This window comes from Emydura macquarii, unplaced genomic scaffold (assembly GCF_026122565.2).
Source record: "Emydura macquarii macquarii isolate MOO-44397 ecotype Brisbane River unplaced genomic scaffold, CSIRO-AGI_Emac_v2 contig_561, whole genome shotgun sequence".
NCBI classification, from domain to species: domain Eukaryota; kingdom Metazoa; phylum Chordata; order Testudines; family Chelidae; genus Emydura; species Emydura macquarii.
The window spans coordinates 2,863,938-2,887,614 of record NW_027130698.1 but is presented as its reverse complement, the minus strand read 5'-3'; the positions used below and the strand labels follow the sequence as shown (position 1 = coordinate 2,887,614).

The 23,677-nt window shown below is 42.5% G+C and overlaps 2 protein-coding genes across 12 annotated transcripts in view; one reads left to right on the top strand and one right to left on the bottom strand.

Annotated features, from left to right (window-relative positions):
* The window catches only part of FAAP24 (FA core complex associated protein 24), a 30,653-nt gene extending 26,230 nt beyond the window's left edge, over positions 1-4,423 (bottom strand). For 4 of the 8 annotated variants that reach the window (XM_067540041.1, XM_067540040.1, XM_067540034.1 and 1 more), the window contains exons 1-4: positions 4,332-4,423; positions 3,113-3,264; positions 1,202-1,341; positions 564-716 (exon numbers count right to left, since the gene is read on the bottom strand). In XM_067540041.1, coding sequence (XP_067396142.1) covers positions 564-716; positions 1,202-1,341; positions 3,113-3,224 — 405 coding nt within the window. In that variant the 5' untranslated portion in view covers positions 3,225-3,264; positions 4,332-4,423. Of the gene's footprint in view, positions 1-563; positions 717-1,201; positions 1,342-3,112; positions 3,265-3,579; positions 3,632-4,036; positions 4,299-4,331 lie in introns of those variants that run through there. The other 4 variants (XM_067540039.1, XM_067540037.1, XM_067540035.1 and 1 more) reach the window with 4 other exon arrangements.
* A 224-nt stretch (positions 4,424-4,647) lies between these two features.
* Positions 4,648-23,677, top strand: part of CEP89 (centrosomal protein 89) — a 107,217-nt gene continuing 88,187 nt past the window's right edge. For all 4 annotated transcript variants that reach the window (XM_067540031.1, XM_067540029.1, XM_067540030.1 and 1 more), the window contains exons 1-5: positions 4,648-4,778; positions 6,935-7,041; positions 9,522-9,680; positions 10,231-10,429; positions 18,202-18,301. In XM_067540031.1, the coding sequence (XP_067396132.1) occupies positions 4,740-4,778; positions 6,935-7,041; positions 9,522-9,680; positions 10,231-10,429; positions 18,202-18,301 (604 nt within the window). In that variant the 5' untranslated portion in view covers positions 4,648-4,739. The remainder of the gene's footprint in view (positions 4,779-6,934; positions 7,042-9,521; positions 9,681-10,230; positions 10,430-18,201; positions 18,302-23,677) is intronic.

The window sequence follows — 23,677 nt, the reverse complement described above, 5'->3', positions numbered from 1 at the left end:
ACATGTATTTCCCATTAGTTTAGATGAAGGCCTGCCAAGTCTTATGAAAAAAATCTATTTGTTCCCTAACATGAATTAGCACTCTGATCCTGCCATCTGCTGTTTCCCATTATATCATAAATGAGTAATTAAGCAGATGGAAATATAGCAGTGAGTGTGCCAGATCTTAAAGACAACAAAGATAAATATAGTATTCTGGGTCTGAGAAGACATCAAAACCCTAAATATGCACATAATGGACAAAATTTCAATGAAGAAAGCTTACTGGCACATTCCAATAGTACCTCAATGCATGTCCACATGGAGAATCCAAATTCAGATTCCCCCAAATTTGGCCCCTTGCTTCTCAAACGGGCAGGTCTGAGGGACGAGGAGGAGGGAGTGCTATGTTATTTTTGAGTGACTTCTCTATTCTGCAGTCAATGCACAAAGCAGAGCTGAAAATCCAGCAGAGGACAATGTGTAACTCTTAGTTAAGAATACAAGTTGCTGAGACATGAGAAAAGCAACACATTTTCAAACTTAATCGATGTTTGCCCACTGGCACAGATGCTAGTACTTACTAACTGGATAATAAGTTGAGATGCTTCTCCCTGATTGGCCACTAGAAGTAATGTCATTCCAAGTTCCAGCACAATAAACTTCTGCACTGCTGGAAAGTATTGATCACTTATCTGGGTTTTTTCAACTATCACAATCCCATGAAGACTGCTGGCCTTTAATAAAGAAAAACAGTGAGGGGAAACAAGGCTTACATCTAGCGATACCTCTTCAAAAAGGTTAAGCAACAGGCCTGCTCATCGAGAAATCAATATGTCTGAAGAAGGTGGAGAGAGAAATGTGCATCAAACCCACTATTATAACAGACTAAAAAGGAGTCAATATGGGCCTAGGAATGATTCAAATAAAGTATTGCAGCAAATATTGTGTAACTCTAGAAAACAAGAATGGTTAAACAGATTTAATGGATATTTAAATCAGTTTTCAGATAGAAAACTTTCTTAATGAGTTTAAGTCCAATAGGATATAAAACAGTCTAATTATCAGATTATTGATGGATGTTTTCTATCTTTGAAGCTTGAGATAATTAATTCCAATTCATTATTAATGTGGATTCTTCTATTAATGCATAATAACCCCAGGTTTTCTGATCTGAGCTTTTCCTTTTCCCTTTAAAAAAAATACTTCATGTAGTACTTACATTTCTAAACCGAACAAGACGTCTTTTGAAGCCATTTCCTGCTACCAAATCTGCTTCAGAAATATACAAAATGCAAGTTCTGTTTGAAAGATGAAAATCCACAAGTCCTAAGCCATCTTCAAGAATTAGCTTAATTTTCCCTTAAAAATAAGATTATAAAAAGTTTATTTTTATGTTGCCTTGACAGATATTTTCCATTAAAATACTAGAACTTAAGGCCCCAATCCTGCAAACACTTATGCATATGGGGAAGTCCCATTGACTTCAGAAAACTTGTTTGACTATATATTGTACACCTTACAAAAGCCGTCATTCTCTTCTAACTACACATTTTGTAAATTATTGTCAAACTGTTTCCCTTAAAAAAACAACAGGCCACAACCCTACAAAAATGAGTATTATTTGTGTTATTGTAGTGCATAGGAATCCTAGTCATGGACTAGGACCCCATTGTGCTAGACTCTATACAAACACAACAAAAAGATAATCCCTGTCCCAAAGAGCATACAAGAGAAGATATAGATATAGACAGTGGAGTAACAAAGAAACAGTGAGACAATATTAGTCAGTATGACAGGCAGTGGTTTTAGCACTCCAGCAACCTAACTGCTGTCAAGATTTTTTGTAAGCATAATGGAAAGTAAAATTTTAAGGACAGATTTGAAGGAACACAATGAAGTGGCTTTGCAAATGATTACCAGAGCATGAGGAGCAGCATCGGAGAAAGCACAAAGATGCTTGTTTGAAACTTTAACAAGTGAGCGATGGAGGAAAGACACTGGTGCCCAGGATTTATTTGGTCACAGAAAGCAGAGTCAAAGAGAATAACGTTACCTGGCCAGGAGGTAGAACTCCTGGCACTGGGAAGATATAAAATTCCTGTGGCTTTGGCTAAGGTGCATCTGGAGTGGGAAGGCTCAAAGGGTACCTTATGTTAAGGTGCTGGATTGTATTCCCATGGAAATGCTGGTGGGAAGTGACATCTTAATTATGTCTAAGGTGGTTAATATTGTAAACTGTAGTAAAAAGGAATACTGTTTTGTGATCCCAGAGAGGAATGGTAAATACATAGAAACTACTGTTGGTGGAGGGCAAGACGACACTTCCAGCTCTGGCTCAGCCGAAGGAAGCAGTGTGTTTGCAAGAACCGGAGAGATTGATTCAAACTCTTGTGTAGCAGAGAGAAGTAACATGAAAGTAGGCAGAAGTTAACACCTGAGACTGCAGAAGTTGTGCCTGTTGTCAATTGCCAGCATTTTGCAGCTGAAAGAAGGGCAGATCCCACTATGGTGTGTGTAAGGCAGTGGTTCTCAACCTATTCACCACTATGAGCCACATATGCAACTCGCTATGTGTTATGTGGGTTGCATCCACACAATACATATACTACCTGTAAGGCCCTGAGGATATCACATGGGCTGCAGTTGTGTGCTCAATGGGCTGCAGGTGGAGAACTACTGGCATAAAGGGAACCTCAGTAAGGGAAAATGTGGAAAGGTTTTTTTTCTGAACTGGAAGGAAAGCAGTATAGTGAAACTCACATGGGGAAGGACAAAAACCCAGGAAACCTTACAAGCAACTAGTGCCTGCCCAGCGCCATGGGGAGTTAATGTTGCTAGTCCACAACTGCCCTTCTGCTGGTCACTTGGGGGCACAAAGAACCTACAATCTAGGTTAAAAAATAATTTTATCGGCCAGGGATACAGAATAACGTGAGGGATAGGATATGGAAAACAATACTATGATAGACAGATGGGACCTTTTAAGCCAGTAGAATAACAGTTTTATTTTGTTTTAAATTCTGTACAGGACCAAGCAGATTGCTTGATTAGCTGGAATCAGTATTAAAACTACTTTGAAAAAAGTTACTTTATATGTATATATATTTCTGTGCTTTATTTACATACTTACCTTGTAATCCTTGAGCTATCTGTGACCCTCTCCATTTCTCATTTCCAATCACATGTCCGTAAGGGATACTGAAGGTTCCTGCTTGGACAGGAGTAGTTTCTTTTGCTGTCATTTAAATTCCTTTCATGTGTTAGTTTAGCAGCAGTCACATCCTACAAGGCAATGTGAAAAAAATGTTATTTCAGCCCATAGCAACCTAACCTCAAAATCCAACAGTCTAGTCCAGCTGCACTATATTAGGTGGTTCAAATAAAAAAACAGGAGAGAAAGGATATTTTTATGGTTCAAAAACACAGGCCTAGAAAACTGGAGACATAGGTTCTATTCCCAACTCTGCCATCAATTGGAAAAAGACCCAGATTTAAAGTTAGCCCAACAATTTCATCTACATCAGCTTTCAAAAGCCCTTTCAATTCCTTCAGCTGTCTCTGAAAGGGTTTTTTTTTTTTTTTAAATAGAAAACTCACTTAAGAAATCTTTGCCAATGCCATGTAGTCAAAAATCCAGAGTCAGGTTCCTAAAATAATGAGATTGACTTAATATAATATTTTTTGTCTTCTGGTTTTGAGCCTTTAGGATTCACATTTCCAAGTTTTTCTCTTGCAACCACGAGGTCTAGAAATATACTTAGGTTCCCATGTAATCACATGACTCCAGGAGACAGGGCTTTAAGAAAAACACCAAATGTCACAAGACAGTCAGCGACTTTGGGAACTTGGAGCTGTGTCAGAGAAGCCAACCCAGTTTCAGAGAGACATTCACTGCACCTACACTGCAGGACCCTTTCCGAGTGCCTCGCCGCAGTTCACACTGGTAAGTGTCACGCTGCGTGCGCAGCAGTGGGCCTCAGCGAGCGAAGTGGTTCCCCCCCACAGCGCTCTGAGCCTGCACCGGCTGCTGTGAGAGGAATCAGGGCCCACTCACTCAGCCGTGCTGCACCCGGCTCTACGGTACGGCAGACGTTGCGACTCCAGGCTCAGCCCCTTCGGATAGGGCACGGCCCAAGCCTGAGGACAGCGCGAACCACGACGCTGGGGTTAAAGTCCCTTCACTTATAAGAGCGTCGCGGGATTATCAGCCCCCGTGGGAGAGCCCGCGCCGCTTTTGAGACACGAAAGAGGGGCCCCCAGCCCCCCATTCGCGCTGTTCTGCGTTTGAGAACGACAAGGCTTGCCTTGCCGTGCCGTGCCGTGCCGTGCCGTACACCAGAAACACAGACCTCCGGCCCGGGGCCCTAGAGCAGCGAGCGGAGCGGAGCGCCAGAGCGATCCCTTGACTACTCGCGCCAAAGCACTAATCCGCCAAACGTTGGAGGCTGGAGCGAGTGAGGCGGGGACAACAGAGGCAACTACCAATGGGAGTCGAGAGCCGCCGCTGGCCAATGGCAAGCGCAGGGCGGGGAGATGGCTATCAGTAACGGCTGAGGGTTGCTAAGGGGAGACGTAGGATGAGTAAGGCCCGCGCTGATTGGCTGCGGCTTTCCCTTTCTCCAATCAGGTACGTCGTTGCTGTGTAAGGCCAGGTGGTTGGGTTGCGAAGGGAGAACTGATGCGGACGTAGCCTGTGGCAGCCTGGGCTGGTCCCCCGGGTCGGCTTTAGACTCCTCGTCCCTTCCCAGCCTGTGCTTATGGCGTTTAGTTTCAGGAAAGGGCGGAAGGGCCCCTTTGTGAGTATTATGCCGCAGGTCTCAGGGTTCAGAGATCGATGGGGGTCACTAGCCACCAGCGGGGCCGCAGGGCCGGCGCGCGGCGGGACACCGCAGTTCCTCGAAGCACCCTCCCCTCCCAGCCGCTGGTCCGAGGGTCCCTCCCGACTCCCTTCCCGGCAGGTCCTGCACGGCTGCTGAGCAAGAGGCGGCAGAGCTCCGTACAGTCTGGCGTTAGCTTGGCCCAGATGCCCCCAGGACCTGGCTCTGGCTCTGGCTCTTCTGCATCACAGGCCGGGGGGAATGTGAAGCACTTCCCAAGCCAGTGACACCAAATGCGAGTCCCGCTACATCAGGGTGGCTAAGAGCCGTACGTTGGAATGGCCTGGGCGAATCGTCGTTTTCCCCGCTGGCCCTTTGAGTGATGCTGGGGAGACGCCCATAGCGATAGTTCAGCCGCATTTTCGCTTGTCCTTACTCCGCTGTGAAATGGGAACCCGTCTAAGGTCTGCAGATCAGGTGCTCCCCAGCTTGGCATCGTAAATCTCATCGGGCCGGGCCGGGCGCTAACCTGACATTGAACAAACCACCCCACCCCTAAGTTTCAATGTTCAAAACCGAAAGACTCGTCTCAGGGTGCAATGGATGGTCAGGGAGTTGTACACGAGAGGATTGGCATCTGGGAGGAGAGAGTAAATGGGGACCACTCTTCTCACTCAGTTCTTTGATTCTCTCTCCCCCACCCCAAAAAGGCCCCATTGTGGGCCCCAGGGCCCATCCTAATCTATTGTTCACCTCTGGGGAAGGGGAGAAGTGTAGATACCAACGCAGGATGGGGCAATAGCCTCTTGTATGGGGTAGAGTTGTTGCACTGCCTGGCTTTGTCTAAGAAGCACGTGTGCACTCACTCTCTTTCAGCAGCTCAGTTTAGTAGAAAATTTGGGTTGCAAAGCCTGCTTTGATTCACAAAAAAACAGCACACAACTTTTTTTTTAAACTGATTAGGACACAAGTGCATTCTTGGGTTGCGGAGGCACAGTCACTTAGAACACAGCTGTGTTATATATCTATTAATGTAACTGAGGTTTTTTCATTATGAGAATATAAATATTAAGCACTGAGCTTTTGTTGATTTCTTGCTGCTCTGGGTGGAGTAATAGCCTGCTATTCATACTACTTTTACCTCCTAATAATCATAGGAAGGAAGACCTCTGTAATTACCAGACCATTGAATGTTTCACTTAAACAAAATAGTATGGGTCATATAAATTCAGAACATTAGTTGTTAAATTCAGGATTTGGAAGCAGTGGCATCTACTTGATAATTCAGTTGAAGAAGAAAGTCTTTGTAATACACCAACTCAGGATCTAGTAAATTAGTACAAATTTCTTCCCAGTGTGTATAGTTGTCAATTTACTCCCACACCTAGGTAATGAAATGACATTTAAGGATCAGAAAAAAATCCCTGCAGCTGAAATCTTATTCCCCAAAATAGTTAAATTTGCCCAAAGAGTTGGGCTCTGGTGTGGCAAACTCCCTTGTAAAAGATGCACTAGTACTAGCTCTCTTCAGTTAGTACTAAGCATCAGCCTTTTGTGCAAGTCTCAGGGGCTACTTCATGGTATTCCACCCCCCCATTCAAATTAAACTTTATGACTGATTTAATTTTAATGCCCTCTTCTCCCACAATTTCCTCACGTTGCTCTGTCTGGTGATCCTGTAAGACCAACTGAAGAGGTAGTACTGATAGACCCTTCAGTTAGTTTCCTCTATCTAGTTTTCTTCACTAGAGGAAGGATCACATTGTGGTAATGCTGAGGAGGCAGAATTTAAAAAGTCTGGAAGAAACAAGTTCCCTTTTGACACCACTATTCCTACACATGCACAAAAAATAGTTGTGATGGCAAATGTGTAGCTTAGAACTCTACTTTTGTGACTTGGGAGTAATAGGAAAAAATACACTTGTAGGACTTGAATGAATCACAAACTTAACTAGTGGTAACAATTAATATATTTTAAAAATTATATCTAGAACCTCAATCATCTGTGCACATGAATTTGCATGTAAATGTTTTCCCCTTTTGTGTTATTTTGTATAGTGAGTGTTTGTAAAAGTTCAATTTTGTGTTGCTATCCTTCAGAGCATTGCCAACTAACTTTATTTTAAATTGTCTAGAAACATATAGCTCATGGCCTGGTCCCTGCTGCTACCATAGCTCCTAAACCTGCAGTTCCCCGCACCCCTCCCCCTCGTAGTCCAAACCCTTCTCCAGAAAGGCCCAGGTAGGTTTTAAAGTTACTTCTTTTTCCACTCTTAAGTATCATTAGTTACACAATGGAATTACAATAATCAATGTAGTAGAACTGCATGATTAAAATAATTGCATATCTATAGTGTAGTTCTTATGTGTAATCTTTTTCCTCAACCAGAATATATTTTCTATATAGGACAATTTGTTTGTTTGAACTGCTATGATCTATATTTTTCCCTTCCCCCAAGCATTCCAACCACTAGAATAATGCTAGAGCCATATCCTGTAGCCTTTATGTATATATACCTCCTATTGAAATTACTAGGAATCTTTACATGCAGGAGGACTACTTTGGACTTTTTTTTGTTTAAGTAGAGCTTGTCACTCTTAATACCTACACTCAAAGATTAAATACAGGGGTGAGAAGTGCTATAATTTATTGGCAATTCCAAAATACATTTGTTTTAAGTTTTGTCAAAAGTTAATATATTACTGTATTAAAGCAACAAAGTGGAGTTTACGTTTATATTTTCTTTTAGTTAGTCTAGAAACACAAAAAATAAGTTTAATGAAATCTGGTTATTCAATGTTTATCAAAGGCCAGCAGCATATAAAGCATTCTAAGTGCAGATAAAGGTCCCTAGCCCAGCAGCTTTATGATTGAGAACTTGATCCTGCTGCTTCCACACTAGCAAAATTCCCATTAGTTTGCTTATTGGAAACTGCATTGTCAGGCCCTAAATAAGATCCCCAGTACTAATGGAGCCCCAGTACTGCAGTTTGTTGCATTCAGACAGGTGGGTAGCCTGATCCTGCAAACATGTGCTCATGCAAAAAGTTTAGTTGAGTTTATTGGAAATACTCACATGTATGTTTGCAGGATCAGGCCATTTAACGTTAAATAAACCTTGAACCTTGACTTTTACACAGTCAGATTGATTAAATAGCTTGTTTTTTTGTTTTTTGTTTTGTTTTGAGGCCAAGTTCACGCCAAGCATAAGCAATCACAACTCCATACATTTCAATTAAGCTGCTTATATTTGTGCTGCATTTGGATGAATAATTGATTGAAAAATTAAATTTAAATATAACATTTTTATTACTGGGCTAACCCAGGTAAAACTGCTTTTATGGTTCATTAATTATTACCATGAGTGCCCAGTTTATGAAACACTTACTACATGTCTTGGCTTCATTGCTAAAACAAAGTAAAGTAGTTTGTCTAGTAAACAGCTATGATTATTTTATTAGTGGATTTCTCATTATAATGGTACATATTTTAAAATGGCAGATTAAAAAAAAAAGTTAAGGTCATGAAACAAGTTCATAGGGTTTTTATAAGACTATTGTTAAAGTAACTGTAAAAAATGCAACCTCAATTAAATCAGAATTTAGAAACCAAACTAAAATCTAAATGAAAACAATGTTGTAGGTCTGAATTAACACCAAAAAGCTAGAGTGAAGGAAAACCATTACATACATATATATAAAAGCTTCCCTACTTCACTATTTTTAGGTACTGTCAGGACTGACTTTAGAAGTACCATTCTCCTCAAATAAAGAACGCATTAACATCCCCACACTAAAGGAAAAGGGTTTACAATTTATTAAAGCGGTGATTTTTTAAAATTATTTAATTCTTTATAACAGGTGCTCCTAAAACAAGTGTGAAAACAAGAATATGAATAAAACCTCCTTTGAGTTAGCAATGCATGGTTACCATACAAATGTTAAGTTATTTTCCTTTACATTCTTATTTAGTCCCCTTTCATATTTCCTATCTCTTACTATATTCCACTTTTTCTCCTTTCTGTACATTTTCCCTCACTCCTGGAAGTTGTTTTTCAGTCTTCTTTCTGTGTCTGTCCTCATCTGTTTCCTTCCTGTGTTTAGTATGTTCTCCGTCAACCCTAATTCATTCTTTATCTTTTCTTGTGATTTTTCTCACCATTTTTTAGTCTCTGATTTCATTGTTTTTCTTCTCCACCTTCCCCATCATTCAACCCTATCCCCTCAAAATACACTCCCTCTGTGTCTGCCATATCCCAACTCACAATCCCAGCATTCGTTGCCAGCCTCAAAGTCAACAGCAGAAGCAGAGTAGGGAATATAGGCCCACAGACTACATAGCAGGACACTGGGCGCTATTTACAACACATCACCTGGGGACAATACTGGGTACTATGGAATGCTTGAGGCAAATTCTGCCCTCAGTTTCATATGTGCAACTCCGTGAAAGTAACTGAGGACTTAGGAAACTGTGATATGGAACAAACTTTACGCATAGGGTTCTGCAGTGCATAATTACAGCTGAGTTCATGCTTTAACTGTCTTTGTGGGTTGGCAGTTTAAATCAGTTCACTTAATATTTTAAGATACTTTTTATCATTTGATTGTTGAATCTTAAACTTTGTGCTATTGCCTAATTAGTGAAGGTAACTTCTCTATGGCTCTCAACTTTTATTTGTACATTTTGAGAATACATCAGTGTTTTATTTTGCTTTCTTTTAGATCTGCCCTAGCAGCAGCTATTCTAGTAACAACTTTAACTGGGCGTACCGTTGCTATTCCCCAGCCTCGTCAGCGATCACTTTCTGAAAGTGATACCACCTGTTTGGAACAAGAGTGTTTTATTGAGCCCTATGCCACAGTCACTGAGCTCAAACTGGGGTAATGTACATTTTCTGTTTTAACACCTCACATTGGAAATAAAATTCCCCTTCCCCCATTTTCCATTTCACATAAGGCAGTGTTATAACCACAGTCTCCAGAGGGGAAAGAATGAGCAATGCAGCAAGTAGTAAAAATGTGCATATGAATGTTTGCCAACTCACCCCCATTTGCTCAATTATTCGTAGGGAATCATCTAAGTTGCACATAAGGTAATACCCTTGACCCATGTTATCCTCTCCACAGACTACTCCATATATAGAAATGGTAGTCCTCTCTTTCTCTGTCCCCAGTCTGGCAGTCCCATAAAAATAGAGAAGAAGATATGGTTTATGTGCCTACCAGATGTGGGGGATGCAAATTTCTAGTTTTATTAGCATAAACAGGAGTGTGAACAACTAAAATTCTGGACTATTGCGTTTGCATTTAAAGAAGCTTAGTTGTCTTTTTTTTTTTTTTTTTTGCATCTGCTGTATACAGTGTGACTTTACTAGCATTTGTTCTTTGGAAAATAAAAAGTGTGTGTGTTAAAGTATTTCTCCATTTGCAGGTCCAAGTGGAAGCATGATGATAGTGAAACATCTCTTGTGCAGTCGCTGGAAGTGTCAGGCAAGCATTGTGAAGATGAGGACACAGACACATACCTTTCAGACACAGAAAAAGAGCCAGAGCATAACTATCAGGGTACAGAGAAAAGAGGAAGCTTCAGGAATGATGCCATTTATGCTGTTCCCTACAAAAATAAAAAGGTTAGTCACTTAGTTTCTTTTGCACATTTTAATACAAAAATGTAAGAATTTGAATGTCTGAAAAAGGGTTATTACATCTTTTTTTCTACTATTCATACACTGTTTTCAGTTTGTATTTTTCATTCTTGCCTCATGTTTCACTCTGATTGGAGTTCTCAAAATTAGTTTCATGCACTCATCCACAGTCATCCACTTACTTCTCTGATAGTTTTGGGGTTTCTTTTATCAGGATGATTTAGAAGTTGCCAGGGAACATATGTGGCACCCTATTTTACATTTAACGAGTCCGCATAATTGGCTGAGCAAAGAGTGCAATCCTTAGCCCTGATCTACACTGACCTGGCAATTTGGCGGCAGTCGACGGGAGTTACGCAAGCTACACAGAGTAGCTTGCGCAACTCCCGTCGACTGCTGTGCTTTCCTTCTGCGTGGTGTCTTCACTGCGTGACGCAGCTCTACGCCACTTGAGGGGGGTGGTTTACCAGCATCAGCTTCTGGATCAATTGAGCGGGTCTTCACTGACCGCTCAGTCGATCCAGATAGGTCGATCTGACAGCGGTGACTTTACAGCCGTCAGTATAGACATACTCATAGTCCACATTTTGGAAGCAAAATTTTCCAGAGGCTGCAATCCAGCGTTTTTACATCTGTAATTTTGCAGGCACAAATGGCAGATTATAGGTATCTGTTAATGTGATATACAAGTGTAAATGTTTGTGGGCACAAATCAGATAGCTAGCAATTTAAATAGTGTCATTTGTACCCACACTTGTTTGCACTGGTAAGATTAGAAGTTTTTTGAAGATTTATACCCAGAAAAAGAGGCTTATAGAGGTACTCAGTACACAAAGTATGAAACATAGACTGTAAACTGTGGAGGGGACTGACTTGGAGAGCTCAAGTCATGGGTATTATAAATACTTTAACATCCAGAAATTGGAATAATGTTTTTTCTTGCGTTTTTGTATGTTCATATGTATATAACACAGAATTGCAAAATCAACCACTTAAAAGTTAGGAAATGCCAGAATTATGATTGCCTATGCAATCAATTCATCCCCCATATGTGCATGATGAGACAGTATTTAATTACGTTGCATACTCGCTTTTCCACAGGACCCCTACCTTGTTTGATGCACAGAATGGAAAGTAGTCATTTAATGAGTAGCTATTCACTGTTTTGTTTCATCCTCATTGTTCAGTGTAAGGTCTTGGGCCTTATTTACTGCATGCTATTCAAATTCTGTGCTGAATTATTAATTTCCTTATGGGCTTTTCTATGGAGGGCATCACTATGATATCCAAGGGCTTCACAAACATGAATTTATCTTCACAACACCCATGTGGTGTAAAGAATAGTATTATCCCCATTTTACAAGTAAGGGACTGAGGCACAGAGAAATTAGGATCAAAAGCATCCACTAATTTTGGGTGCCCAATCTGAGATGTCTAGGACCTGATTTTTCAGAGAACTTAGCATTTGTACGTTCAAAGTACAGCTCCCATTGACTCCCTATTGCCACTGTGAGCACTCAGCACTTCTGCAAACCAAAGGTCAGGCTGTCAAGAGGGATACCCAGAAAATGAGAAACACACAATTAGTGACCAGCCTCCCCACAGCTCCTCATTCAGTCTGTGCTTCCTTCCTCTCCAGTCATCTGTCCCAGAGTCTCCCCCCCATCTCTCAGTCATAGTCTCCTTGCCCAAACAGTCCCAAGCTCAGTGTTTTGCCAGCCTCAATCCTTTCTTCCCAGCCCAGTCTGTGTCACCTGGCTTCTTCTGCCACTCTATTCCTTTCCTTCCCTCGATCCTTCCCTTGTCCTCTCTGCATTGAGTCAGGCAGCTTCCTCCTCCATACCACTTGGGTGACATCAGGAAGTCACTGAGAGAGCAGGGAGCCTGTCTCTCCTGCTATCAGTTTCAGTGCCTGAGCAAAGCCCCAGAACAACTAGAAGCAGCAACTGCAAGGGAAGTCTGGCTTTGCCCCTAAAGCACTGGGGTGGGGCATACTCAGTCAGTCTGTGGGGATAGTGCATGTGCAATCTGGGCAGCACTAGGAAGTGTGAGAGGCTTAAGCATGCGCCGTGAGGAAATTTGGAAATTGTAGCAGCTAAACTTTAAAAATGTCTCTGCTGAGGATGTGCGAGGCAGTATTTTTAAAAGGCTTATAATTTGGCCAAATTTAGGTGGGTTACCACACAATGGCTACCCTCCTCTCCTACCCCCAGCCAACTTTAGAGTCCCTCATGAAAGCATGAGGGTAATATAACCTCTGAAAGAAAAGGTTGCTTTTTTTTTTTTTTAAATGGCAAAACAACATTTTTCTTTAGTCATTGTGGACGTGCCTCTGGAACCGGGGAGCAGCGTCCGGGTTTTCCCCTCTCTGGGTCCTCCTCAGAGGGGGACCACTCCTCCCGGCTACCTCTCACCGGGAACAGTCTGGTGCCCTTCTCAGGGCAAGCAGTCTAAGTCGCCAGGCCCTCAGGCCGGGCTGGCCAAACAGGCAGTCTAAGTCGCCAGGCCCTCAGGCCGGGCTGGCCAAACAGGCAGGCCGCTTTCTAGAGCAGTATGGCGGGGAAGGCTTCCTCAAGGTGGGTAGGGAAGGGGGGGAGGGGGACGCAGGCCCGCCCGTCTCCACTGCGTCCCAGCACAGGGCCCTGGCAGTGGCAACGGCGTTTGCCACGGGGTCGGCGGGGCTCCGGCCGCAACACGCTGCCTGTGTTGCCCCTGACTCAGCCACTAACTTGTGGCTATCCCTGGGCTTCTTCCTCCCCAAAACCCCCGGTACCTGCCTCCTCTGGGTCGCTGGGGCATGGTAGGCCTGCTAGGCCCTCCTCGTCCACGGGCGGCAGCTCGGGCAACTCCATGGGCTCGTCCTCGGAGGGCAGCTCTTCCAGGTCCTGTGGCCCCCAGGCCTCGGGCAGGGCCGGTAAGTTCTCGGGGTCCCAGGCTCGGTACTGCTCCAGCTGGTCCGCTTCTGGCTCCCAGGCCCCGGGTGTCTCAGGGGGGTTCTCCTCAGGCTCGTGGTCGGCAGGGGGCCCCGATGGGCCTTCTTCTGGCTCCCAGGCCGTGGGGTCCTCTGGTGGGCCCTCCTCCAACTCCCAGGCCGTGGGATACTGGGGGGAGGCCTCTGCGGATCCCTAGACTGGGGTTAAGGCCTGCCGCTCCCTTTCAGTGCGGCTCCCTGGCCCGGCCTTAGGTAGGAGCTCGGAAGGAGACGCGTCCTTCCCCTTTGGCAGTCTCCCCCTAACTGAGCTCACCGGCCTGGCTTTTAAAGACCTAGCTCCGCCCCCCTACTTCTGGTCAGGTGAGGCCACTGGGGCCTTTAAAGGCCTAGACCCGCCCACCAGCTTCCGGTCAGGGCTTCCCCTGTGGGAGGGCTCTGTTAGGCAGGGTGGGTCTGGCTCCCTCTCTGGGTCCTCAGAGGGGGACCACCCCTCCCGGCTACAGTCATGTTCTCAGAAACAGTTGAAGCTTTTTGGATAACACTTTCCAATAAAATTCAACCTGAGGAAGGCACCCAGCCTGGAAAATTTCAGCCTGACTGGATAAAGTTTGACAAAAGTTATGAGTAACTGAAAACATGGTTTTATAATTGGAAGTATCAGGCATTCTTAATAACTGATTATGCTTATTTTTATGGCGCTGTCTACAACAGCATTATAGTGGAGGAACAGTAAGAGATGGTAACATAGTTTTAGCTATTCAGGACTCCAAACAAGTACATACCCACTAAGGAACCTGTGATTGTTCCCAGGTATCATTGTCAAATAGCTTCTTAGAGCCTTTATTAACCAGCAGAAAAAAGAAAGCATCCTACTCTTTTAAGGACATCATACGCCTACAACTGGACATTTTCAGCCCTAATCAAGAGTAAAAGGTATCTCAAGACTTCCCTTAGCTAGATCCAAAATAAAAGGACAAAACAGTTTCTCACTCACTGTTTTTCCCATAGCATAGCATAGCACAGCACAGCTTTCTTCTGGGATCAAGATTTTCTGTACAGCAGCTCTTTCATGAGAGATTTGATCTAGTGCAGGAGCCTCCTAAACCTCTTTCCCCTCCCAGAAAGGTATAAGCCCATCTACTAATGTCTTCTCTTTATTGCTTCTTGTTTTAATGAGCCCCAGAGCTGCAGGATCCAACCATCATAACTGGAGGCCCTGGCAGTTTCTGTGGTGTAAGAAAGGTCCTGCTCCCATTTCCTCTACTTCAGGGTGTTAACCTTTTCCTTGCTTGACTGGATTTGGAGTCATTCCATCTTGGAAAAAAGAAATGTTTCTTGCAGTATTCTCAAAACATAGTAGGAAATAACATGTTATCCTGTATATAAAGGCATTTCAGGGAGCATAATGACCAGTAAAATCAAAACTGCTACTTTTATTAATCAAAAGATAAGCCAAACAAATTTTGTTTTTAATATATTAGAATTGCCTGAATTCCTGGTAAGTTTAAAACAATGTATGCATTGAGTATTATGACTGTCATCTCTAGCAACCAGGTAGCTCTTTTGTCTTCAGACATATGTTAGGAAGTGAAAATATATATGTTCAGCTGGAAAAGTTACAGATATCTGCTAAAGAAGAATTCTCTCATTCACCAATAAATATAAAAACAGTCTGCAATTTAACTTCGAAAACTTTTGTTTGATTTACATGTTACACCCCATTTCCAGATTCTGCTTTCACACCTGTTTTACACTAGTCCATCCCCATTGACATTACTGGATTAATCCTGAATGACACTAGTATAACAGAAATAGGAATCAATTCCATCAGCTTTGCTTTGTGTAAACTTTGACACCATTTTATGTATGTTTCTTAGTGCAAGAAAATCTTGACTCCTGGCACCGAAGGATACATTCACTGGCTTTCTTTCAGTAACAAATAGATAACTGATACAATCGTGGCCATAAGGTGGTGCTGTTTCTAAATTTCATGCTTTTTATGACAAAATATAGGGTGAAATCAAGTTTAAAATAAAAGAATTGCCATTTCAAAATAGTTTGAAATATTTTTACATTTATTTGAACTATATTTCTGGGGAGGGACTCTAGGCCAACCAGCCTTCACAAAAGTTGCCCTACCAGCTTTCTTTTGGTGCACAAAGGTAGTTAAAATCTACAGAAATAGCATATTGGCAAAATTGCACTTGAGTTTAACCTATCCAGAAACCTACATAATGATTAGAAGTAGCAGATCCCATTCCTTTAAACGTGTCCAACTGAAGGGACATAGTATAGTACTTGTTTGCTTATTTATTTACTAAAATATATTAAGAGCATCCTTCCAAGCTTTATGCATATATATACAAACAAAAGGATAAATAATACCTCCATCATGCAAAGTCACTTTACATTTTAATACCACACTTAGTTCATGTAATAAGTTAAGTCCTAATGCAACCACTGCGGCTAAATAATAATTTGCACTCAACCATTCCCAACCAGATCCTTCAACCCACTCCTCCCTCAAAAGCCTGTGGAAATAGATGAGCCTCTGCAGCAGGTCCTGAAGTCCAAATAATCTGGCCTTTGTCAGAGCAGGTGGGAGGTAAGTTAGAGTGAAAGGCCCATCATAGAGAGAGCTGTTAGCTTGAGCATCTTTGAAGATAATCACAGTGTGCGTTAGTATTATTTAGTTCCAGAGGGGTAGCCTTGTTAGTCTGTATACAGCAAAAACAACGAGAGTCCTGTAGCACTTTAAAGACTAACAAATTTAATTTCTGCAGGCATAAGCTTTTGCGGGCTGTAACCCACTTCATCAGATGTCATCTGACGAAGTGTGTTACAGCCCATGAAAGCTTATACCTGCAGAAATTAAATTAGTTAGTATTATTTAGAGAGATAATTGGTCCTTTTAGTAGTCTGGGCTCTAACCACTGAGCATTTTACAGGTGAAAAAAACCACTTCAAATTCTACCTGGAAACTAGTTAGAAGCCAGTACAGATCTCAGAATGTTAGTATAATGTTTCCCTCTGTACTCTGCATTCGTAGCCAGTGGGGGCAAAAGAGTTAGCACTGCTCCTGGAACAGCACAAAAGATATGAGGTGTGTGTGTGTCACTTCCTTGTCTGGGTGAAATGAATGGGTTGTTAAGAAACTGGTTAAAATTGACCCAGATCAACAAAGGGTCCAGAGAGACTATGGAAGCCTCAATGACTGAATGATCTACACTCAACAATGGGAGGCACTGGGAGGTGGGGTGGTGAGCCCTGTGTGGCTTTGCTGGGAGAACAAAGGACTGGGAGGTGACCAGCAAGGGATAAAAAGTTGGCTTCTGGAAGAGGCTGGCTGCTCTCACCTGGGGTGAGAAAAGGGAGAGAAACCGGGACAGAGATGGAGTCTGTCACAACTTGGATGGGATGGAGTCCATTTGCACTGATTCAGTGGGGATGGACTATGACTAACCTTTGCCTGTCTTTGCTAACCTAAGGACTTCCAGATTCTGTAGTCTGCTTTCTGTCTCTGGAAATACTGGGAGCATTGCTCCCTGAAGGGGTACAGTACAAGCCTCCCACAGGAGCCAAGCTTGGCTAGATTTGCTGCAGGGAGCCATGGAGAGAGACAGGGTTTGCTGGTGCCATGTGGGTCTTGGGGCCTCACACAAGAAAGGTGTCACTCCCAAGGGACTTGTTACATGCTGGGAATTCACCAGACCACGTGGATCCGTGACAGCATGCCTAGAGACAGAGATTGTGAATCATGCAGTAGTTTAGCAAAAAGACCCCATATATTCGATTCCATTAGATTTTTTATGTTGAGGATTTGGATTGTTTCTGCCTGTGAGAGTGAGCAATTTAACACTCCTAGGGTACACGTAAAGTGCAATTTGGAACTTTGTACCAAAATGATGTTCAAAATTTGACAGAGAAAAGTAAGAGTAGAGGAGAAGCAGCAAAATACTATGTCTGTGAAAGGAAGCAGAAAATACCCTTAGGTGAAGCAAAGAGAGGGTAGTCAGTGAAAAGGGGAAAAAAAAGAAGGGAGAGAGAAATGTATGGGATGCTGGTAAAACTGCTGAGACAATACAATCTTAAGTATATTACATTCTTGATTCCCTAAATATGTACACAATTTTATTGGACAGGCTGAGATATATTGTACATATGTTTTATGCATAAACAGTGAATTTAGATACTGTATGTAACAAGTGAAAGTAAGGGTGCTTTTACAGACTTGGTAACTGTATATGTAATTACAAAGTATAGGGACCATTACCTTGTTATGAACTAAGTAACTATCATATTCCTTATCTACTGTTAATTACTATTAAGGTTTTCATGCATGTGAATCTACAGGAAAAAAGGAGAAAATATGGGTTTAAGTACAGTAGAACGTCAGCGTTATGAACTGACCGGTCAATCACACACCTCATTAGGAACTGGAAGTACGCAGTCAGGCAGCACCAGAGACAAAAAACGTAAACTACTAAAAAAAATAAGGGGAAAGCAGCATTTTTCCTTTGTGTAGTAAAGTTTCAAAGCTCTATTAAGTCAATGTTCAGTTGTAAACTTTTGAAAGAACAACCATAACGTTTTGTTCGAAGTTACAAACATTTCAGAGTTACGAACAAACTCCATTCCCGAGGTGCTCGTAACTCTGAGATTCTACTATATTATCTTAAGCCATTTCAATGCAACAATCATTCTAAGGACTGGTGTGGGCATTAATGCTATAAATGTGTCACATGCATGCGTGCTTGCATGGGTTGTTTTTAGGATGTTGTGGATTTGTATAATATGGTTATTTCTCTGTTTTATTTTCATTCAGGAAAAGCTTCCAATATCTCCTAGTGTTGATGAGAATGAAATTTCTTCCCATGAAGCTGCATTTCCAATTTTAGTAGACCAGTCAAATATACAAGTGGAAGGTAAACAAACATACTTTTAAAGCAAATGTTTCTACTTTTTAACCACCCAGGGTAACTTCTAACTGTGGTATGCAACCTGTCATTTAAATCAACCTCAGTATCAGACAACTGGAGAGTAACTAATATAATGCCTATTTTAAAAAAGACCCCAGAGGTGAGCCTGACAATTACAGGCCTAACTTCCATACTGGGCAATGATTTAAACTATAGTAAAGAACAAAATTATCAGACACATTGATAAACACGGTATGTTGGAGAAGAGTTGACAGCTCTTTTGTAAAGGGAAATCATATCTCACCAATCTATTAGAATTCTTTGGCCATTCAGCAAACGTTCAGAAAACCTTGGAGACAAGCTCCCTCCTCAAAGGCTCTGAAGCAAACTGAGCAGTCATGGGATAAGAGGGAAGGCCCTTTCACAGCTCAGTAACTGGTAAAAAGATAGGAAACAAAGGGTAGGAATAAATGGTAAATTTTCACAATGAAGAGAGGTAAATAGTGAGGTTCTCCAAGGATCTGTGCTGTTCAAATCTATTCATAAATAATCTGGAAAAAGGGGTGAACAGTGAGGTGGCAAGATTTGAGGACAATACAAAAGTATTCACAATAGTTAAGGTCAAAACTGACTGTGAAAAGTTATCAAGGGATCTCACTAAAGTGGGTGACTGGGTGACAAAATGGCAGATGAAATTCACTGTTGATAAATGCAAAGTAATGCACATTGGAAAAATAAATCCAACTATACATACAAAATGATGGGATCTAAATATTACCACTCAAGAAAGAAATCTTGGAGTCATCATGGATAAGTCCCTGAAAACATCTGCTCAGTGTGCGGTGTCAGTCAAAAAAGCTAACAGAATGTTAGGAGCCATTAAGCAAGAAATAGATAATAAGACAGAAATTATAATGCCACTGTAGAAATCCATGGTATATTGACACATTGAATAATGTGTGCAATTCTGGTTGCCTCTTCTCAAAAAGGATATATTAGAATTGGAAAAGGTGCTGAGGACAATGAAAATTAGAGGTATGGAATAGCTTTGAGGAGAGATTAAAAAGACTGGGACTGTTCATCTTACAAAAGAGATGACTAAGCAGGGATATGATAAAGTTCTATAAAATCATGAATGGTATAGAAAAGTGAATAGGGAAGTGTTATTTACCACTTTCCCTATCACAAGAATGAAGGGTCACCCGAGGAAATTAATAGGCAGCAGGTTTAAAAAAACATTGGGAAGTACTTGTTCAAACAATGTACAGTCAGCCTGTGGAATTCATTGCCATGGGATGTTGTGAAGGTCAAAAGTGTAATGGAGTTCAAAAAAGAATTAGACAAGTTCCATCAGTGCTCTGGGTGTTCCTAAATCTCCAACTGCCAGAAGCTGGGACTGGATGACAGGAGATGGATCATTCAAAATTACCTTGTGGTATTCATTCCCTCTGAAGCATCTGGCACTGACCGGAGACAGGAAGGATACTGGCCTAGATGGACTATTGGTCTGACTGGTATGACTTTTCTTTTGTTCTTGCGTTCTTATGATTTCAGTAAGGCCAGGATTTTTACCCAAACTTTGCCTTTATACAAATTTGTGTCATCTGAAACTGCTTATATGTGTCAGTACTTTTATATAGCCCTACAAAACAGTCCTCCCCAAAGGCCTATGTTACTTTACTCTATTTTTCCTATCATTAACATTTTTACTGCCCATTGAAGAACTTTCAGTTTAAAGGCCTATTATTTCAGTGACTTCTAGATTATATGGCTCCTTATTTTATTTACTGATACTGAGAAATCTGTATTCCTACAACAACAGTCTAATCAGGTTTTTACAAGGAGCCAAGGCTGTCATCCAATTGGCAAGAAATCTGTTTCTCAGTAATAACCCTACTTAGAATATCAACAGCTGTGGACATCAGGATTCATCAAGCCATGACTGCTGTAATACTAAATCAGAATGCTATATTGAAGCAGGTAGTTGTCTTTTTGTGAATTGTTCAAATCTGAACCATTTGCCTCAGATTTTACTGTTGTCCAGGGTCTCCTCAAAGATATTACAGTGGTTCCCAACCTTTTGAGGGCCACAAATATCATTTTTACAACCCTGAATGTCCACCAGTCTGTAAACTCATAAAAATATATACTGTATACATCAATACATACACCATTAAGGACTACACATCACTACATATTTAAAGTAAACATTTAGTGCAAAGCAAATTTAAAAAAAATTACTGTTAAAAACGGATACAAAGTTATAACGTACGTCCGTTTCACACAACTTCCATCTAATGCGACTTCTGTGGCTGAAGACCAGAAGATAACTTGTCGATGTCTGGCTTCAGGTTAGTGGTTGCCAGTAACATCAGACCACTCAAATTTGTGTCTAAGGTGGGCACAATTTCTGTTTTTGATCAGTTTCATTGCAGAAAATGCTCTCTCACACCAGTAGGTACTCCCAAAGTGACAAACATAACGCTGAGCAAAAGAACGCAGATGTCCAAATTCAGACACTGGAAGCATTCACCAAAATGAAATCATATCTGCCGCAGTGGGAAGGGCTGGAAGATTAACAAATTGGCCCTTCAGGGTATTATTGCACTTCAGATTTATAATTTCCAGTTGCAGTTTCTCCTGTAGTGAATCAATCTTGTTGTTGGGAAACGTAAATGGATTTGTAAAGAGAGCCATGTTGTTCTTCTCTGCTTCAAACTGACTAAATCAGGACGGAAAATTTCCAACAGTGCTTCAACTTTACTCTTATACTTGTCTGTGTCAATTCCATTGTCCACAGATCTCTCTCTGATGCTCAAAATTGTCAAACTTTCTGTAAGCTAGCTGACCAATAAAAAGCTGCAGCCCCATTTTAAGGGAAGCAATATGATTATATGTATTTGTGAAGAGTTTATTGCTTCCCCGAAGCTTCGGATTCAAAGTATTGAGGTGATCAGTAATATCGACTGAGAATGCCAAGTCATTCAGCCAGTCACTGTTTTCAAGAAATGCACGTTCCATAGGCAACTCATTGATTTCTATCAGAAACTGAAGCACACTATTCTTCAATTCCCAGAAGTGAGAAAGAACTTTACCTTTTGTCAGCCATCAAACCTCACAGTGCAACAACAGTTCACCATACTTTTCTTCTATGTCAAGAAGAAACTGTCTGAATTCTCTCCTATTTAAAGCCTTGGCGTGAATTTTGGTCACACATTTCAGCACTACATCCATCACAGGCTTGAGATTCAGACTTTTCCCACACAATGCCTCTTGATGAATGATTCAATGGTACTTTAACAGCGGTCGTTCAAGAAACTGCTCCAACAGAGAATGACCCAACGTGTCTGCCTGTCAACACAGGTGAACCGTCTGTGCAGATACTATCCAGCTTTCCCCAGTCCAGATTTCTTTCCACACAGGATAGCAAAGAAATCTCTCCCTTTTATGGGGCCGAGCACTGACTATAAAGCCAAGCAGCTCTTCAATACCTCAATTTTCACTGACAGCTCAAATAAAAATTGTGACCTGTGCTGTGTCAGGTATATCATTAGATTCATCCATAGCCAGTGAAAAGAATTTGCACTTTGAGGCATGAAAAGCCTTAACATTCTCAGAAAGCTATTCAACATGTCATAGTGTTATTTGACAGAGGTATGTCTTTAAATTTGGTCTTGACATGCTTGTCGGCCAACATTCTGGCTGCTATTTCTAGGGCAGGCTCCATGATTTCCTCTCCATCTGTAAAAGGCTTCTTTTTTTGGGCCAACAATAGACCTAAGTCATAGGAAGCAACAATTGCAATTATGCTTTGCTCATATTTATTCACAAATAATGACTGCTGACTGTCAGTGCACTCTTTCCTGGCAACATACTCTCACCATACATCAGAACTGATTGAATATTTTGCATCAAGGTCTGTGTGATTAGTGTTCTAGTGCCATTCCAAGTTGTACTTTTTCAACACAGAAACACAAAATCCACAAACCAAACAGACTGGTTTTCTGCCACCTCCCATCGTAAACATGTATTTTTCTTTCCACTTACTATTAAACTCATGGCAAGATACATTTCCAGCTGCACTGTCCTCTGACTTTCACTTTTTTATTCTTTTGATGCTATTGTGCTCATTTTTACATTGACTTTTATATCTACAAATTATGCACAATGTCACACACTCACAAAACACCAATATAATGGTTATCACTATAGTGAGTTACTGTTGCTACAGAAGCACAGGGCCTGGCAGCTAAGTCATGGTGGGTGGTCTCCTAAGTGCAGGCCAAACTGGAAGGCACTGATTTTTAGAGTCCCACCCCTCCTCAGGCATGGTGGGTCCTAGCTGTTCTGTCTGCAGGCCCCGCACTCCTCTACCGCAGCCAGAGGGAAGGAGTTCACCGAGGAGGGTGCCTTCTCGCTGATCTCCCATCCCCTGGCTGCAGCAAGGAGCCTGCACCATCTTTTAGCCTTGCAGCAACACACTCCCCTGGCTCCTTAGGCAATGGCTACCTTCTGCAGCCAGGGTGATAGGAGTTCAGTGCTCCCCTCCCTCTGGCTCCAGCAGGGACCCCAGCACCTAGGCAGCGAGGCTGAGCACCAGAGCTGTCCGAGGATGGCCAATCAGGGTGACTGCCTGGTGCCCTGCTTTTGGGGGCCACATGCTTTGTACCAGGACCAGTCAGGAGGCAGGTGCACTGGGACTGCAGGGGAGGCAGGTGGCTGCTGCCAGGGTCAGGGACTGGCTGGGAGGTGGGTAGCTTAGCCTGCCTCCCGGCTATGCGCTGGGATTGGGCGGGAGGCAGGCTGCTGCAGCCCGCCTCCCAGCTGGGAGCAAGCACCGGGCGGGAGGCAGGCAGCTGCAGCCTGTCTCCTGGCGGGGAGCATACACTGAACAGAAGGCTGGTGGCTGCAGCCTGCCTCCCCGCTGGGACTAGTGGGGAGGCGGGTGGCTGCCACCATGGTCCCGGCTTTGTGCTGGGACTGGCCAGAAGGTGGATGGCTTAACATGTCTCCCAGCTGTGTGCCGGGACCAGGCGGGTGACTGCAGTATGAGCCTCCCAGCCAGCGGGAAGGGAGCGTGGGCCATTTTGAAAGCCCCTGCAGGCCACTTTTGACCTGCGGGCCAGGGGTTGGGAACCTCTAGGTTATACATTATGGGTGAAATCCTGAACCTTTTGAAGTCCATTAGAGTATTGCCATTGTCTTTAATGTGTCAGGATTTCACCCTAAAGTTGTAGGTATGTTAAGGTCAGTAACTTTTTTACACATTTCATTGATCAGTCAGGTCCTTGTGACTTATAGGACTTGCAATCTCCAGTGGATCCAAGGGCCTTGTTCTGTTGCTGTTACATGTGTGCTCAGCCCCACTGAAGTCAGTGGGAG